The 18220-nt window shown below is 56.6% G+C and overlaps 1 protein-coding gene across 4 annotated transcripts; it reads right to left on the bottom strand.

Annotated features, from left to right (window-relative positions):
• Positions 1–3119: 3119 nt before the first annotated feature.
• On the bottom strand, positions 3120–16317 carry BCAM (basal cell adhesion molecule (Lutheran blood group)). Of its 4 annotated transcripts, none has more exons than XR_010583036.2 (15): positions 16214–16317; positions 14059–14180; positions 12696–12924; positions 12539–12609; positions 11730–11826; positions 11456–11638; positions 10784–10920; positions 10316–10472; positions 6149–6264; positions 5904–6045; positions 5594–5730; positions 5296–5466; positions 5060–5204; positions 3717–3834; positions 3120–3623 (listed from the first exon to the last, which is right to left on the bottom strand). XR_010583036.2 is itself a non-coding variant. In XM_005589549.4 (15 exons), exons 1-15 carry the CDS (start codon positions 16293–16295, stop codon positions 3618–3620), a joined length of 1887 nt encoding a protein of 628 aa, XP_005589606.3. In that variant the 5' UTR covers positions 16296–16317; the 3' UTR covers positions 3120–3617. The 4 variants fall into 4 exon arrangements, 2 of the variants coding, with proteins under 2 accessions (XP_005589606.3, XP_045234944.2); XM_005589549.4 differs by having other exon boundaries at positions 5296–5440; XR_012427682.1 differs by lacking the exon at positions 14059–14180.
• Positions 16318–18220: the final 1903 nt, after the last annotated feature.

The raw sequence follows: 18220 nt of genomic DNA, 5'->3' as shown, positions 1-18220 counted from the left end.
CAAGGCAAGCAGATCATTTTGAGCTCAAGAGTTTAAGAGCAGCCTGGGCAACATGGCGAAATCCCGTCTCAACAAAAACCACAAAAATTAGCCAGGAGTTGGTGGCTCATGCCTGTAGACCCAGCTACTCAGGAGGCTGAGGCTGGAGAATCGCTTGAGACTGGGAAGTGGAGGTTGCGGTGAGCCGAGATCTCGTCACTGAACTCCAGCCTGGGTGACAGAGTGAGACCCTGTCTCAAAAAAAATTAAAAAACAATTTTTTTTTAGGCTAGGTATGGTGGCTCATACCTAACATTTTGTGCAGGAGGATTGTTTGAGGTTAGGAGTTTGAGACCTCGTCTCTACAAAAAATAAAAATAAAAATTTAGCTGGATGGGATGGCACGTACCTGTGATTCTAGCTGCAGAGCAAGTTGAGGCAGGAGGACCACTTGAGCCCAGGAGTTTGAGGTAGTGAGCTATGATTTTGCCACTGCACTCCATCAAAAAAAAAAAAAAAAAAAAAAAGAATGACAAAAGAAAAGCCCAATTTTTTGGTGAATCAGTGAGAGAAAGCTGTCATAGTAGCGGTGGGTGAAATTAGAGAGTAAATTATTGCCGTGGGAAAACCGTCAGGAGCACTTCCTACCACCACACAGTTGAAAAACAAACAATAACCTTGTGTTTGTTTTAAACGAATTCAATAAACCATGGAATCTGAGCGCCTTAACGTGGCCCATGAGCTCTTTTGCTTGGGGGAGGCTGCTTCGTTACCTACCAGGCAGGAGGCTTCTGTAGCATCCCAACAATTTCCCATGGCGACCGATCCCACTCTGTCCACTTTGTGGCTGAGCCGACTGAGAGCAGAGAGTGGAGTTGCGTGCCTGAGATTTGAGGAGGCAATGTTAGGAGGCCCTGGGTGGTGTGTGAGTGCAGTGCTCCCATCACCCCACATGGCTGTAAGATGACACTGACACACCTCACAGTAGCCTGCCGTGGCCGAAGTGCAATTGATTCCCATTCGATGCACAAGAAAGGCTCGGGGAGGTGAGGTCGCCAGCCAGTCACCCGTGCTGACCTCCCGCTACCCTCCTCTGTGCTTCTAGGCTGCTGCTTGCATTTCCTCTGTCCCTTTCCGACTGCAATGATCTCTCTGAACCCCAGTTCTTCTTTCTCTGTATTTCTCTTAAGAAAAAATTATGTAGGGATGTGGTCTTGCTACATTGCCCAGGCTGGTCTTGAACTGCTGGCCTCAAGTGAACCTCCTGCCTTGGTCACCCAAAGTGCGGGGACCACAGGTTTTTGCCACCATGCCCGGGTAATTTTTTATTTTTTTGTAGAGATGGGGTCTCACTATGTTGCCCAGGCTGGTCTTGAGCTGCTGGCCTCAAGTGATCCTCTTGCCTGTGCTGAGGACTGCAGCTGTGTGCCACCATACCTGGCTAATTTTTTATTTTTTTGTAGAGATGGGGTCTTGCTATGTTGCTCAGGCTGGTCTCAAACCCCTGGCCTCAAGAGATCCTCCTGCCTCAGCCTCCCAAAGTGCTGGGATTATAGATGTGAGCCACCGGACCTGGCCCACTACTCTTTTTGTCTCTCTGTCTCCCCAAATCTATTTTTGTCTCTTACTCCAGGACTCTCTCTTGGAGCTTCCCAACCCATCCCTCCTGCCTCCCCCTAAATCTTTCCATCCCTTTCTCACGTCCCTCTTTCTTGGCCTTGTAACGTTTCTGTGTCCTCTCTGCCCCAGGCCCCCTTTTCTCTGGATTCCTCCCAGCTCCCCCCTCTTTCCCAAGGGACTCGTCTCCAGAGGAGGTGGCTCCATCCCTAATTCCATCGACTCTACAGTTGAGAGGGAGCTTTTCCTCGCCCAGCTTCAATTCCCTCTGGGGCTCTGGCAAAACAGACTGGGAACTTTTACTTAAGGGGACAGCACCCCACCTCCAGGCAGGCGATGGTCCTTGGGGACCAAGCCCAGCGCCCTCAGGACCCGGCGTCTTTCCCTCCACCCTCGGCCAGCTAAGTTGCCCTCTGCATGCTCACCCGCTCTCATGCTGTCATTTCTTTTTTTTTTTTGAGACGGAGTCTCCCTGTGTCTCCCAGGCTGGAGTGCAGTGGCGTGATCTCGGCTCACTGCAAGCTCCGCCTCCCGGGTTCATGCCATTCTCCCGCCTCAGCCTCCCAAGTAGCTGAGACTACAGGCGCCCGCCACCACGCCCGGCTAGTTTTTTGTATTTTTAGTAGAGACGGGGTTTCACCATGTTAGCCAGGATAGTCTCGATCTCCTGACCTCGTGATCCACCCGCCTCGGCCTCCCAAAGTGCTGGGATTACAGGCTTGAGCCACCGTGCCCGGCCGCTGTCACTTCTTTATCTCTTCTTTTCACGGAGTGTCTCGCTCTGTTGCCCAGGCTGGAGTGCAGTGGTGCGATATCAGCTCACTGTAACCTCTGCCCCCTGGGTTCCAGCGATTCTCCTGCCTCAGTTTCCCAAATAGCTGGGATTACAGGCTGGCACCACCATGCCTCGCTAATTTTTTTGTATTTTTAATAGAGATGGGGTTTCACCATGTTGGCCAGGCTGGTCTCAAACTGCTGACCTAAAGTGATCCGTCTACCTTGGTCTCCCAAAGTGCTGGGATTACAGGTGTGAGCCATCAAGCCTGTTTTTCTTTTCTTCTTTTTTTAGAGATGAAGTCTCACTTTGTCGCCCAGGCTGGAGTGCAATGGCGTAATCATAGCTCACTGTAGCCTCGTACTCCTGGGCTCAAGGAATCCTCCCACCTTAGCCTCCTGAATAGCTGGGACTATAGGCGCACCTGGCTAATTTTTGTATTATTAGTATTGTTATTTGTAGCGATGGGGTCTCGATCTGTTGCACAGGCTGGTTTTTAACTCTTGGCCTGAAGTCACCCTCCAGTGTCAGCCTCTTAAAGTACTGGGATTACGGACATGAGCCACCACCACTGAGATTACAAGAATGAACCACGGTGCCCAGCCCTGTCTCATTTCTTTCTCCATGACATCAGACTTCTTCCAAGGTCTTGCAAGGGGGTGGACGTGGGGGCAGCTGAGAGGGGGGAATCACCTGCATCGCCCTTCCCTTCCCTACTCCCAGAGGAAGCTCTGGCCACAGGATAGTGTTGATGTGACAAACAGCATTTATTCCAGACTCCAGTGTCCACAGATGATGGGGTCGGGTAGAGGTAGGGTGGGGGCAGGAGCGGGACCAGGGGCGGGGTGGGGGGTGAATCCAGTGTCAGACTCTGTAGCAAGACGTCAGGTGGGGGGACCAGCAAGGGAGGCGGGAGGTAAAAATAGCCCCGGCCAGCCGACCCTCAGAGCCTTGTCCCAGGCCTGGCCCTGGGCTTGGGTCCAGGAGCTATTCTGGGGCCTGGGAGAGTCACATTCCCTGAAGGAAGGCCCCCTCCCACCCACCCCCCTCCCTCTTCTTCCCTCCCGGAGGCAGGCAGCCGCTGTGAGTCCCTGCTTTGCGGCCTTGCTTTGCCGGCAGAGGCAGGAAGGGAGGGCTGGGCAGGGAGAGGGAAGAGGGAAGGCGGGGGTGGTTGCGGCGTGAGCAAGGCTGGTTCTCTGATGCCTGCAGCTCCAGGTCCAGGGACAGCCTCTAGGAGGTTCTTGGCTCAGCACTGGGGAGTGGATGGAGAGGTCAGCCTGTGCCCACAGGCGTGCTCCACTGCCCAGCAGGTCCCTTTCACCAGGGTGCCCAGGCCCTCACCCACCTCGTCTCTGAAGCCCCCGCTGCCACCCCTGGCTCCTCCGGAGGCACCTCCCATGAGAAGGCCGGTCTGCTCTGGCCTCTCCGACCCTGAGTGGCTCAGCTCTGGCTCCCCTGGTGGCCTGGGGGGAAGAGGCATCGGGCGGAGGCGTCGTGTTGGAGGTGCACACGGCAGGGGGAAGAACTGAGGATGGGGGTGGGTGGGGCTAGGATGCGGCTGGGGATGGAGGTGAAGATGGGGGTGTGCTGGGTGGGGGTGGCATGGGGATAGGGTAGGGGCTGGTAATGGCACTGGGGTTAGGCTTGGGCACGGGGATGCAGATGCTATTGGGGTTGGAGATGGGAATGGAGCTGGAGTTGGTTTTAGGATCAGTCTGGGATGGTTACGGATTGGAGGTGAGGATGGCCATGTGGTTGGGGCTGGAGACAAGGTTAGATGAGGAGGGGCTTGGGGAGGCTTAGGGGTTGGATTTGGAGTCAGGAATGGGGACAAGGGTGATTGGGGATGGGGACATGGGTGAAGTTGACTTTGGGATGGTGGGGGACTAGGGTTGGGAAGTGGCTAGGTGAGGGCTGGATGGTGAGGGATGGGATTGGAGGAGAAATTGGAGTTAAGGGTGAGCTCAGGGGGATGATGGGTGTTGGGGCTGGAGGTTGGGGAGGATGGGGATGTGGCCAGGGCTAGAGAGGAGTTTAGATGGGGATGATTTGAAGGAGGTCATGGACTGCAGCTGAGGAGAGATTGGGGGTAGGGTTGGGATTGGAGACAGGGATGGAGTTGGGGACGAGACTGAACTAGGGGCAGGAGAGGAGATTAGGGAGGGGATGGTATTGATTTTGGCTTGGGGATGGGTTTGGGAATGGCTCTGGGTTGGGTTTGGGGCTGTAGTTGGGGTAAGGATGGGTTGGGGATGGCTATGGATTAGTCTGGGTTGGATTTGGGGCTGTAGTTGGGGATGAGGATGGAGTCAGGGATGGCTGTGGATTAGTCTGGGTTGGGTTTGGGGCTGTAGTTGGGGATGAGGATGGCGTCGGGGATGGCTGTGGATTAGTCTGGGTTGGGTTTGGGGCTGTAGTTGGGGATGAGGATGGAGTCGGGGATGGCTGTGGATTAGTCTGGGTTGGGTTTGGGGCTGTAGTTGGGGTAAGGATGGGTTGGGGATGGCTGTGGATTAATCTGGGTTGGGTTGTAGCTGGGGATGAACATGGATTGGGGATGGAGGTGGACGTGGTGGGATGTAGGGTGGAGGATAAGATGTGGTTGAAGTTGGTTATGGGTTGAGCTTGGGGTTGAGGGTAGGGATGGGGTTAAACTATGGTGGTCATTGCAGATAGCAGGCCACTCACGGAGCCCCCTTCTCCCGCCGCCGGCGGCAGCCAGGTCCTCCTTTGCGTCTCATGCAGTAGAAGACAGCAACGACGAGGAGCAGGAGGCCCACGCTGACGGCCACGGCCATGACGGCCACTCCAGCCTGGGAGGTCTGGGGGCTCACTGCAGGGACAGGATGGAGAGAGGCACGGGTCAGGCAGTGAGCTCTGTCTGCCCCACGCCCGGCTCCTCTGCCACCACCTCAGTCACTCACCGGTGCCGAAGTGGAAGACGTGGCGCTTGTTCCCGTGGGGGTTGGAGGCTTCACAGGAGATGCCATCGCGGCTCAGGGCACTGGTCACTTTCAGGGTCAGAGAGCTGCTCACCCAACCCTGCCGTCCGGGGATTGGCTCTGCGGGCTGTGGAGGCTCCGATCAGGCCCCGGCTGGTGGGGTCAAGGGGTGGGGGTGAGGGCAGAGGTGAAAGACGTCCAGTCTCCCAGGAAGTGGAAAGGAGGATGCAATACTTGGATGAGTGAGAGGGGGCTCAGGGTGGAGAGGAAGGTCCCTTACGCTGCCCCCCAGTTGGCTCCAGCTGAGTTTGGGCTCTGGATGGCCGCGGGTGGAGCAGATGAGCGTGACTTCATCTCCTTCCCTCCAGCTGCCGTCTGCCTTGGGCTCTATTTCCGCTGCCCTTAGCTCTGGCAAGCCTGTGGGTGGTGGGGATGGGAAGAAAGTGAAGGGAGAGGAGGGAGAGAGAGAAGAGAGGAATCCAGCAGAAGACGGAGCCCCCAGCCAAGGACTCAGGGACTCGTCCTGTTTGTCCAGGTCCCACACCCCACACTGTCCCCATCCAAGCCCACCCCCTCCCTGCACCCTGAACCTTGGACCAGCAGCGTGAAGTTCTGGGTGCGGCTGAGGACCGGGACTGTGGGCAGGGAGGCCTCACATATGTAGGTGCCATTGGAATCGAAGGTGATAGAACTGAGTGACAGCATGGGGCCATCGCCCAGGTGAGTGGAGTCCTGGGGAGGGCAGAGGAGGAGGAGGACTCTGTGAGAAGGCGAGCAGCAAGGGGAGAGAGGAGGGTGCAAGTGTGGGGCCCGAGGGGGCTCCTTTCCCTCTCACCTTGGTCCAGCGTAGGGCGGGGGTGGGCAGGCCGTGCACAGAGCAGTTCACGACTGCACTGCTGTTTAGAGGTAAGGAAAGCACCTTCCCCTCGCTGAGCTCCAGGGGGTCCAGATCTGCAGTGGGGGACAGTCTGTCACTCTTCCCAGACCCCCACCCACTCAATTAGGGGCTCTCCAGGGGCCATTGGGGGTGCAAATATGAATGAACAGTTGGAAGCAGAGAACAGCAAGTATTCCTCCTGGCTTACCCCATCTCCATGAAATCTCCATTCTCCCATCCAGGCTCTCCAACCAAAAATCTAGCAGTCTAACCCCAAAATACATGCCCAAGTCAATGACTTTTCTTCAGAGCTGACATCTGAGCCCACGGTTAACGAATAACCTTAGGTGTGGAAGGTGTCCCTTCTGTGACTTTAGCACCCAAACCTTTTGCTCAAACCCCAACCCTTGGGGTCACCTCCCTGTTACACCCAAACATCTTTTCTGCAAAGTTTTGTTTTGTTCTGTTCTGTTTTTGAATAGAGACAAGGTGTTGCTATGTTGGCCAGGCTGGTCTCAAACTCCTGGCCTCAAGTGATCCTCTGTCTTGACCTCCCAAAGCGCTGGGATCACAGGTGTGAGCCCCTGCTCCTGGCCTCAGCAGGTCTTTATCTGGTCTGCTCTCAGGACGGATCCTCTTGCTTCCTTCCATCTCTGGCCCCAGGTTTGACTGTCCCGACCACCTCTTCACTAGCCTGCTCCTCCCTCTCGTTCATCCTCCACTGAGCAGCCAGAGGGATCTCTTAAAACACCCACTGGTCAGGCTGGGCGCGGTGGCTCATGCCTGTAATCCCAGCACTTTGGGAGGTTGAGATGTGTGCACCACCTGATGTCAGGAGTTCGAGACCAGCCTGGTCAACATGGTGAAACCCCATCTCTACTAAAAATCAAAGTTAGCTGAGCATGGTGGCGCGTGGCTGTAGTCCCAGCTACTGGGGAGGCTGAGGCAGGAGAATTGCTTGAACCCGGGAGGTGGAGGTTGCAGTGAGCCGAGATTGTGCCATTGCACTCCAGCCTGGGTGACAGAGTGAGACTCTGACTCAAAAAAAAAAAAAAAAAAATCCACTGGTCATCCCTCCCCTCTGCATAAAACTCTGCAGTGGCTCCCCAATACTCTTGGCATCCAGGCCAAACTTTTTGAGGGTACCTAAAAGATGCTGCCTGATCTGGCCCTCACCCACCTTTTGAACCATCTCCCACTCTCCCCCACTCCTCCTGTGCTCCCAGCTACCCTGTTGTCTTGCTGTTTTTCTTGAGCAGACCAAGTTGGGGCCTGCCCCAGGGCCTTTGCACTTGCTCACTCCGTCTGCAGTGTTCTTCTTGTAGCTCTCTGCGTTTCTTTTCTTTTTTCTTTTTTTCTTTGAGACAGAATCTTGCTCTGTCACCCAGGCTGGAGTTCAGTGGCACAATCTCAGCTCACTTCAAACTCCGCCTCCCAGATTCTCCTGCCTCAGTCTCCTGGGTAGCTGGGATTACAGGCGCCAGCCACCATGCCTGGCTAATTTTTGTATTTTTAGTAGAGATGTGTTTCACCATGTTGGCCAGGCTGGTCTCAAACTCCTGACCTCAGATGATCCACCTGACTCGGCCTCCCAAAGTGCTGGGATTACAGGTGTGAGCCACCGTGCCTGGCCGTTCTCTGCGTTTCTGAGTCCACTCTGGTTTCTCACTCAAATATCTCTTCTCAGAGGCTTCCCTGACCTACCCTATTTTGGACACCCAGATCTTTCCTATAGCATGGAAAGACTTATTCCACCAGCTGCTGAGAAGGATGACAGCTGTCAGGCCGCAGCTGTCAGCCCTCTCTGGGAACTGCCTCAGCTGCTGAGAGCCCCTTGCCTAAGGCCAGCACACCTCTGAGGACTGGTTGATGTAGGGGTTATTAAGGCCCAGCCCCCTCACCCCAACTGGGGACAACTGTGAAGGGCCATCCTGGATTCCAAGTGCCCCATGGGGCTGACCGAGGGCCCTCTTTCTTTCTTTCTTTCTTTTTTTTTTTTTTGAGACAGAGTCTCACTGTCGCCCAGGCTGGAGTGCAATGGCATGATCTCGGTTCACTGCAACCTCCACCTCCTAGGTTCAAGTGATTCTCCTGCCTCAGGCTCCTGAGAAGCTGGGATTACAGGCGCCTGCCACCACACCCAGCTAACTTTTGGTAGAGAGGGGGTTTCACCATGTTGGCCAGGCTGGTCTCTAACTCCTGACCTCAGGTGATCCACTCACCTTGGCCTCCCAAAGTGTCGGGATTACAGGCATGAGCCACGGCGCCTGGCCTACTTTTTTGTTTTTATTTTTCCAGAGACGGGGTCTTTCTCTGTCACTCAGGCTGGAGTGCAGTGGCACAATCTTGGCTGACTGCAATCTCAACCTCCCAGACTCAAGCGATCCTCCCACCTGGGCGTCTGAGTAGCTGGGACTACAGGAGTGTGCCGCTATGCCTGGCTCATTTTTAATTTTTTTCTTTTTATACAAATGGGGTCTCCCTCTGTTGCCCAGGCTGGCCTCGAACTCCTGGGCTCAAACAATTCTCCTGCCTCGGCCTCTCAAAGTGCTGGAATTACAGGCATGAACCACTGCACCCAGCCCGAGGCCTTCTTTAGACTTCAGTCCAACTTCTAAATCTTGCTAAATCTTGCTTCCTTTACCTCCCTAGATCCAAGAGGTGTGGATCCCGGGGTACTTCCCATAAACTTCTTGCCTGAAAACATCCAAATCAGAATGTGCTTCCCAGGAAAGCAGACTGCAACACCCGCCACCTAAAATAATCCCCTCTCCCGCTCTCTCTCACTGGTGGTATCACCTGTAGACACACTATTGTTACTGAAAGGGCTCTGTTAGCATTTACCATCTGTCTCCCCTACTGAAATAACAGCGGTGGCCTGTCTTGTTCACAGACATGTTCCCAGCATCTGGCGCAGGGTCTACCCCAGGAAGGGATATGCAAGAAGTGCTAAGGGAGAATACAGCCTTTCCCCAGGGTCTGGATAAAAATGAACTGAAAAGTGTTCTTAGAAGCCTGGGATTCAAGGGATTGGTTAGAAACAGATGGTAGGGGAGGATGGGCAGTGAAGGTGGGAACCAGAGGAGCCTGGGGGGTGATGAGGAGATAGCCTTGACTGGGGAGAAGGATCAGCTAATGGTGAAGCTGGCCAGGTGGGCCTGGAAGGCTATCGTGAGACACCTGGGCTCTCTCCCAAGGGTACTGGGGAGCCATGGCAGATTCTGAGCAGAGGAGGGTCAAGTTTGTGCTACGGAAAGAGCTCTTGACCAGATGCGGTGGCTCACTCCTGTAATCCCAGCACTTTGGGAGAGCAAGGCAGGAGGATCTCATGAGGAGTTCAAGACCAGCCTGGGTAACACAGCAAGCCAGGTCCTGTCTCTGGAAAAAAAAAAAAAAAAATTAGCCAGGTGTGGTGGAGCACCTGTGGTCTCAGCTACTTGGGAGGCTGAGGCGGGAGAATCACTTGAGCCCAGGAGGTCAAGGCTGTGGTGAGCTGTGATCATGGCACTGCACTTGAGCCTGGATAACAGAGCGAGATCCTATTTCTAAAAAAAAAAAATTAGAAGAAATTAAAAAAGAGAGCTGTCTGGTCTCTCTGGCTGCCTTGTGTAGGACAGATTAGAGGGGATGGAGGCAGGTGCTCGGAGAACCAGGACAAACACCACAGAAATGCAGAGAAAGGCCGGGTGCAGTGGCTCATACCCGTAATCCCAGCACTTTGGGAGGCTGAGGCGGGTGGATCACCTGAGGCCCGGAGTTCAAGACCAGCCTGACCAACATGGTGAAACCCCATCTCTACTAAGTACAAAAAATTAGCTGGGTGTGGTGGCGCATGCCTGTAGTCCCAGCTACTTGGGAGGCTGAATCAGGAGAATTGCTTGAACCTGGGAAGTGGAGGTTGCAGTGAGCCAAGATTGTGCCATTGCACTCCAGCCTAGGCGGCAAAAGCGAGACTCCGTCTGAAAAAACAAAACAAAACAAAACCCCAAAACACAAGAAATGCAGAGAAAGGGTTGAAGGCAGACTGTTTGGGATGACAGAGCAACTTCAGGGCTGTGGGGAGGAGGGTGCAGAGGCACTGATGCCAGGGCCCCTCCTGCCTGCCCCTTCCCCCAGGGCTCTCACAGGCCACACGCAGCTCCAGCGTCTTGGAGAGCTGCACGTCATCTGCTGCGTCGTAATCCTCCACTCTGCAGCCGTAGGTCCCGCTCTGGCCCCTGGTCACTCCCTCCAGGGTCAAGTTCCCCTCGAAATTCGCATTCAGCACTTCCTCCTGCTCATCCTGGGAGACAGGGGACGAGGAACCAGGCTCAGAAGCCACCCTAGTTCAGCGGGCTTATGCTAGGTCAGAAGCCACCAGATTAGTGTCATGCTAAGCCAGAATCAGTGGTCAGGGTTTGTCAAGTCAGGTGGCATGCTAAGTCCTGACTCTCAAATCAGGGGTCAGAGGTCCTTTTAGTTCGTGGGCCACCAGATCAGGTGGTGACTAAGCCAGGGGCCTCCCAGGTCCCACATTAGAAGTTATGCAGGTTAGTAGGTCATGGAGGTCAGGGGCTGGGGGGTGGATCCCAGAGGGACCCTTGGGTGGGTCACCTGAAGGCGGAAAAGCGTATACTCCGGGCTGGGGCTGCCGTCCCCTCGGCAGAGCAGCTGGACAGTGTCACCCTCGCGTACCCAGCCTGCTGGAGTGGATGGGCTGCCCAACCAGAACTGCACGTGCTCCGTTGGATCTAAGGGAAGGGCAGGGAGATGGGAATCGTGATCACGGGAAGGGTCAAGGCCAGAGGACAGACAAGGGGTCAGTCCTGCATCCCAGTAGAGGGCTATGGCAGGTCAAAGGTTAGGGGTCATAGGTTTCAAGCCTCAGGTTCACACTTATTCTGAGGCAAAGTGCCAGAGTTCAGAGATTGAAATAAACTGTGAGTATAGGTCAAGGGTCAGAGGTCCGTACGGGCGACAGGTCAGTGTGAGACTTGGAGCCAGATGTCATAGGGGGACCTGATTCAGTGTGAGAGAGTGTAAAGCACCATTTAGTCCTAAACTCCACGGGGTCCAGGGTGCTAAGTGGAGGTTGGAGGTCAGAGGTCATGATGGCACTTGTGTGACCAACTGAGGTCAGAAGTCAGCGGCCAGCACTAGCACATTTTTTTAGCATGAAGTAGGGAGGTGGAGGGTCACAGGGGAGTGTTAGGCCACCAGGTGGAGGGTCAGGCCTCATGAGGGGTGGAGCCTGAGGTCAGAGGTCAAAGGCCAGCACAGACTCACAGTGCAGGGTGAGGTGGAAGGTGGGGCTGTCCAGGCGGCCGTGGCGGCCCTTGGGCAGGCTGTAGTGGGCAGCACAGTGGAAGCTGGCATCTCGGTCATCCTTGCGGAGCCGCAGGTAGAGAGTGCTGGTGAGGGACAGCAGGCCCGAGGCCTCCCGGACCGTGCGGCTGGTCATGTAGCCCTCTGGGAGAGATTAGGGGAGGTGACAGTCAGCCAGGCCCCAGTCCCGCCACCCACCCCAGCCCACATCCCGCCGAGCTCCTGCGCTGCTCACTTGGGTTCATCTCTACGGGCACTTCCAGGCGCTGCCCGTTGCGATACCACGTGATCTTGGGGACCGGGTTCCCATTCCGGCTGTTGCAAGTGGCGATCTGAGGCAGACACAGGTGTGGCCCTGGGTTTGGAGCTGGGACTCTGAAGTCGGGGCTCCTCTCTCAGCCGTTCTTGCCACTCAGACTTAGGAGCCGGGCTCCTAACTCCTGACTCTCCCAGGACCCAGGAGTCTGAATTCCTAGTCCCCGACTCCTCAGACTAAAGAGTTCAGGCCTCCAGCACCATCCTCCAGGGACTAAGGATTCTGGGTCCCCCAGCTCTCTCCTTCCCAGGACACAGGAGTCTTCCCCCTCTGCCCCTCCTTTTTTTTTTCCTTTTCTTTTCTTTTCTTTTTTTTTTTTTTTTTTTTGAGACGGAGTCTCGCTCTGTGGCCCAGGCTGGAGTGCAGTGGTGTGATCTTAGCTCACTGTAGCCTCTGCCTTCCGGATTCAAGTGATTCTCATGCCTCAGCCTCCCGAGTAGCTGGGATTACAGTTGCACACCACCGTGCCTGGCTAACTTTTGTATCTTTAGTAGAGACAGGGTTTCGTTATGTTGGCCAGGCTGGTCTGGAACTCCTGACCTCAGGTGATCTGCCTGCCTCCGCCTCCCAAAATGCTGGGATGAGAGGCATGAGCCACCTCGCCGGGCCTTGCCCATCATCCCTCATTACCCAGGGGTCCCCAGCCCCTCCTCCCTCAGACCCAGGAGTCCAGGGCCCTGTTTTCTCCTCCTCCAGGACCCTGGGACCAAGGTCCACCCGAGAGGTACCTCCTGGGCAGAGTCCTCCATCACAGATAGTATCCCTTTGTTGGGGGAGACCTCAGTGGCCTCTGGCTTTGCTGTGAAAAAGATGTTCACGTCAAAAGCCCCTGCCCTGTGCCCCTCCCTGCCTGCCTCCCTTCGGGGGATGTCTGTGGACACTTACCAAACACGTTGAGCCGTGCAGTGGCCTCAGCAGTGCCTGCCGCCCCTGCCCTCACCACGCACACGTAGTCTCGCTCGTCGCCCACCTGGGCTTCAGCCAGTACCAGGCTCCCCTGGGAGTCCAGCTGGTATGGGGGACTGCGGCCCCGGGTGTCGTGCATTGTGACCTGGAGCTCAGAGCCCTGCATCTCGGCGGAGGCCAGGCGGGGGCGAGCTCCCGAGCGGTCGGTCTGCGGGCACACGGGAGTCTCTCAGCTCCTGGTGTCCCAGCGCTCCTCAGTCTCTCTCTCTCTCTCTCTGGGCCCTTTCTCTCTGCAGCTCCTGGCTCTGCCTCTTTTCCTCTTGTTATGGGTTTCCCTGGTCCCTCTGTCCCTCTGTCCCTCTCCACCTTCTGCCCCCATTCCCTATCAGTTCTTGATTTTTCCTGTCTCCTTTTCTCCATCTCATTCCAGTTCCATCCCTCTTCCTCCCCATCTCTCCCTCTCTGCTTGTCTCTCAAGCAGAGAGAGACAAGTCACCTGGCTGGAGTGCAGTGGCTTGATCTCGGTTCACTGCAACCTCCGCCTCCCAGGTTCAAACGATTCTCCTGCCTCAGCCTCCCGAGTAGCTGGGACTACAGGCACGCACCACCACGCCCGGCTAATTTTTGTATTTTTAGTAGAGACAGGGTTTCACCATGTTAGTCAGGACGGTCTTGATCTCTTGACCTTGTGATCCACCCACCAAGGCCTCCCAAAGTGCTGGGATTACAAGTGTGAGCCACTGCGCCTAGCCTTCTCTCCTCGTTAGTCCTCCCTGACCCCTCGAGTCTCCTGCTTTCTTTTTTTCTTTTTCTTTTTGAGATGGAGTTTCGCTCTTTTTCCCCAGGGTGGAGTGCAGTGGCACGATCTTGGCTCACTGCAACCTCCGCTTCCCAAGTTCAAGCGATTCTCCTACCTCAGCCTCCTGGGTAGCTGGGACTACCGTATTTTTTATTGTATTTTTGTAGAGACGGGGTTTCGCCATGTTGGCCAAGCTGGTCTCGAACTCCTGACCTCAGGTGATCCACCCGCCTGGGCCTCCTAAAGTGCTGGGATTACGGGCATGAGCCACCGCACCCAGCCTCTCCTGCTTTCTTGGTGTCTGTCTCTGTTCTCTCTCTCAAGAGCCCACAGTCCAGAGCAGGTCAACGTCATTCTAGACTCAGCTGTGCCCAGACATGGGGCACCTTGCAAATCCCTTCTCCTCAGTGGGACTCAGTGACCCCATCTGTAACAAGGGGTGTGGCTTGGTGGATCTCTACAGACCTTAGGCACTGATGAGAGAATGAACATTTGCTGCCCTGCTGTGCCCTGACTCCAGGCCCCCCAGCCCCAAGCACTCACAAGGAACCATTCCAGCACATAATGGTCATGGGCTCCCGTAGGGGTGCAGTTCAGAATGACAGACTTTCCTCGCATCACCTCCACCAGCGGTGGCACAGACAAGCGCACCTCCGCCTGGGCATCTGCAAGAGGGCATCTGAGCTATTGTCCACCACACCAACAGGAAGAGCCCTCCAGACAGGGTCCTGTCTCCCCCAGGACCCAAGCGTTCAGGTCCCAGCCCCTCCTCCCTCAGACCCAGGAGTCCAGGTTCCAGCTCCTCCTTCCTCAGATCCAGGAGTCTGGGCCCCTGTCTCCTCCTCCCTCAGACCCAGGAGTCCAGGTTCCAGCTCCTTCCTCAGATCCAGGAGTCTGGGCCCCTGTCCCCTCCTCCCTCAGACCCAGGAGTCCAGTCCCCCAGCTCCTCCTCCCTCAGATCCAGGAGTCCAGGCCCCCAGCCCCTCCTCCCTCAGACCCAGGAGTCCAGGCCCCCAGCCCCTCCTCCCTGAGATCCTTTCGCCCTCCATCCCTTCTCCCTGCATCTCTGGGTCTCAAATCCAACCCTCCCTGCACTTGCAGAGCTCAGGGCTCCTCCTCTGGGCTGCACAGGGCCCTGGGGTAATATTGCACCGGCCCTTGCTTCTCCCAACAGAGCACATGCCACCCCCCAGGGCAGGGCCAGGCCTGGCTCAGTCATTTGCCTCCAGCACCCTGGGCAGGGCCACCTCCATGATGATGGATAAATGTCTCTCTCCATCCCTGTCTCCACCTCTGCGTGTGTCTCTCCTCTTGGGTCTTCATCTCTGTCCCTGTCTCTGCCTCTCTCTCTGCACCTGCACCGTTCAGTCCCTGGGTCTCTTCCTCTTTCCCATGAGTGAGGGGCTGGGGTGTGGGCTGCGGCTGGGCCCGGAGCTTAGGCGGGATAGGTGTGTGGGGGTGGTGAGGGGGGACAGGGCTGGGCAGGTTTCAGGAATGTGGGAGGGACAGGCTGGCTGAGACCTGCCCGGCCTGGAGCCAGAGCCCCCAACCGCCTCTTGGCCCCCCTCTCCGTTTGATACAACAGCAAACGGGATATAAGGTGAGTCATCGTGCAACAGGATAAGGTTGAGGCCCAGGATCTTGGGAAGCTGAGTGCCTGGACTCCTGGGATCAGAGGGAAGAGGAGGCTGGGGCCTGGGTGGAGTAGTTCTTGTAGAAAAACCACCACCCTCCCTCACCCTCTGGTCTGGCATCCTGGCATCAGCTCTCAGTGCTTCTTAGATACTCCCTTCCCTTCTCCGCTCAATCTGGCCCAGCCCCGCCCCTGGGGACCCACTACTGACCATGAGTGTGCCAGGGGCCTGGATTCCCAGGCACTCACCTCTGGCCCCAGCTTGTCCCCAGGGAGGGGTGATGGGGGCCAGGCTGGTGCCTAAGGCTGGGTCTGAGCTGCAGACAGCAAGTGGAGGCAGAGAGGTCCTCTCTCATCCCCAATCTCTCTCACATCTCTCTGTCCCTCTGTCCCCAGCCCCCCACCCAGGGCCTCCTCTCCTTCTATCGCCATGCCCATGCAGGTGTGTAAATGTAGCTGAGGCCCCAGGAAGGGGGCCTGTCACTTGGAAACACTTTGTTCCACTGTCACTGCCCAGGGCTGGTGCTCCAGCCCTTTCCTGAGGGAGGCGGGTTCTTTATACTGGACTCTGGAAACTCCTAAATATGTACGGATCGCTGGTGTGGGGAAACATGGTCCTCGCTTCTCTAAGGGGTCCCTGGACCTCTTAAAACTTGAGAACCTTTGAGGGAGGAAGCCCTGGGGTTTTGATCCTCTGTGCCCTGGGGGAAGCCATTCTAGCCACTGGAGGCCTGGACTCCTGGCTCTGAGGAAAGAGGGCTGGGGGCCCAAATTCCAGGGTCTGAGGAAGGAGGCAGGTGGGACGCAGATTCCAGGGTGCTGAGTGGAAAGGGGGCTGACTTCTCTAGTTGTCTCTGATCCACCGCCTGGGTATCCCCAGCTCTCTTGCCTGGCTGTCCCCAGATCTCTCACTGGAAGGTGTACCTTCCAACACTCCCATATTCCTCCTTCTTGGGGTCCCCACATTTTGCTTCCTGGGGTCAGGGTAAAGCCCTTTCTCTTTGCTTTCCCGGGGTCCCCAGGGGCCTCCCCCGAGTCCCACCTTGCCCTCAGCCCGAGCCATACCTGGGTGCGCAGCCAGCAGGACTGCGAGCAACAGCAGCCGCGGGGCCCCGCGCGTCCGGGCCGGTGCGTCCGGGGGCTCCATGTTCACGGCGGCGGCGGCGACTGAGCCCCGGCTGCAGCTCGGCCGCAGCGGGGCTGGGAGCTAGAGGCCCCGCCCCCGGCAGCCCCGCCCCGCCCCGCCCTCCAGGCCCCCCTCGTCCCCACCAAGTCCGGGCGCGGGGCCAGGACCTCCCACTGCCCGGAGGGGACCTCCCAGTGCACGGGGCCAGGCTCGGGGCTCCTCCGCCCCCAAGCCCAGGACTGTCCAGGCTTACTGACCAGCGCCCGCAGCGGGGAGGCCTGATGGACCAGTGTAGCCGGTGACCCGAGCTGGGATCTCACCAGGCAATCGCGGACCCTCTCCCCGTTATTCTGACCAGGGGCCCTGGGGACTCGTCCCCACTGTGACCAGCAGCCTAGGCTGGCATTGTCGATTTTAACCAGCCGACGCCACTGCAACCGGTGGCCTGCGATGGCCTCTCCCAGTGTAACTAATGGCCCCAAGTGTGCCGTCTGAGTGGCCTGCACTGGCCTCTCCCAGTCCAACCAGTGACCCCCGCAGCCTGACCAGTGGCCCCCAGCAGCTGTTCCCAGTATGCCCGGAGACGTTTTCCCCTGTGGTCAGTGCTCTGGTTCCTCGTCTAACCAGTAGCCTGGAATCAACCAGTTTAATCTTTTATCTTCAATGGTCTTCAAATCCAGTTCCTCCTAGACCGCTTTGATAATGGGGCTGGGGGTGGGGTATGGGGTGCCCTCTCGCTTGCTTACCCGTGGAAGGCCCTCCCACTCTTCCCCCTGTCCAGGGAATCCCAGGAATGCCACCCTCCCTTCCTCCTTCCCGCTCTCTCCTTCATTCCCTCCCAACCTTGTGGGGAGGGGAGGAGTCAGGCTGGCCGGAGCAGGTGAGGAGGCCAGGGGAAGAAGCCAGGGCACCTGCGGGAAGGGGGAGGAGTCCAGCCACTGCTAGGAAGGGTGGGTCCCAGGTCCGACCGCCCAAGGCCCCTACAGGCCAGGTCAGACTGGGACAAAACCCCCCACTAGATGTCACTAGTTGCCCGGGACAGTGGTCAGAACGTGGGAGGGTGGGGGGTCACTGGCCACACTGGGAGAGGTTCCCCAGGCTTCTCATCAGCCTGGGGGTTGGGGTAGCCCTGGATCTGGGCTTTGCCTGCTCCAATACACAGAGAAGGCTTGGATTACAGGTCAGCCTGGGAGTTATTAGATTGGTCAAGGTTACTTTATGTATTGGTCACACAGGAGAGCAACGTGGTTTTTTTTTGTTTTGTTTTTTTGTTTTTTTTTTTAAGAGGGTCTCGCTCTGTCACCCAGGCTGGAGTGCAGTGGCGCAATCATAGCTCACTGATACCTCGACCGCCTTGGCTCAAGTGATCCTTCCACTTCAGCCTCCCAAGTAGCTGGGACTACAGGCTTGTGCTACGATGTCCAGCTAATTTTTGTATTTTTTTTTTTTTTTTTTTTTGTAATAGAAACAGGGTATTACTATGTTGCCAAGGCTGGTCTCCAACTCTTGGGCTCAAGTGATCCTCCCGCCTTCTAAAGTGCTGGGATTACAGGCATGAGCCACTGCGTCCATCCTAGGGAGCAACTGTTACATCGGAAAAGATTACCTTTAGGATTACCTGTACCATCCCCTCCTCCAGGAAGTCCCCTCTGCCTTCCCTGGCTGGGTCAGATTCCCCCTCTGGGCTCCCCAGCCTCAGCCCTGCATGCTCTGAGGGTCCCTGGCTGGGGACTGTGAGCCTGTGAGTGCAGGGCAGGACCAGGGATGTCTTGATCACTGTGGTGAGCTAAGGGCCCCTGCCCTGGGTACCCCACCCAGCACAAGACCAGACACAGTGCAGGTGCTCAGGGAAGGTTTGCAAGGCACACAAGCTCACGTGCAGATTCCACCCACACCGGAGCATCCCAGGATGCACAATACAAACTCACTCATGGGGAATGTGGCAG

Source organism: Macaca fascicularis, chromosome 19, assembly GCF_037993035.2.
Source record: "Macaca fascicularis isolate 582-1 chromosome 19, T2T-MFA8v1.1".
Lineage (NCBI taxonomy): Eukaryota > Metazoa > Chordata > Mammalia > Primates > Cercopithecidae > Macaca > Macaca fascicularis.
This window is presented reverse-complemented; position numbering and strand designations above follow the sequence as displayed.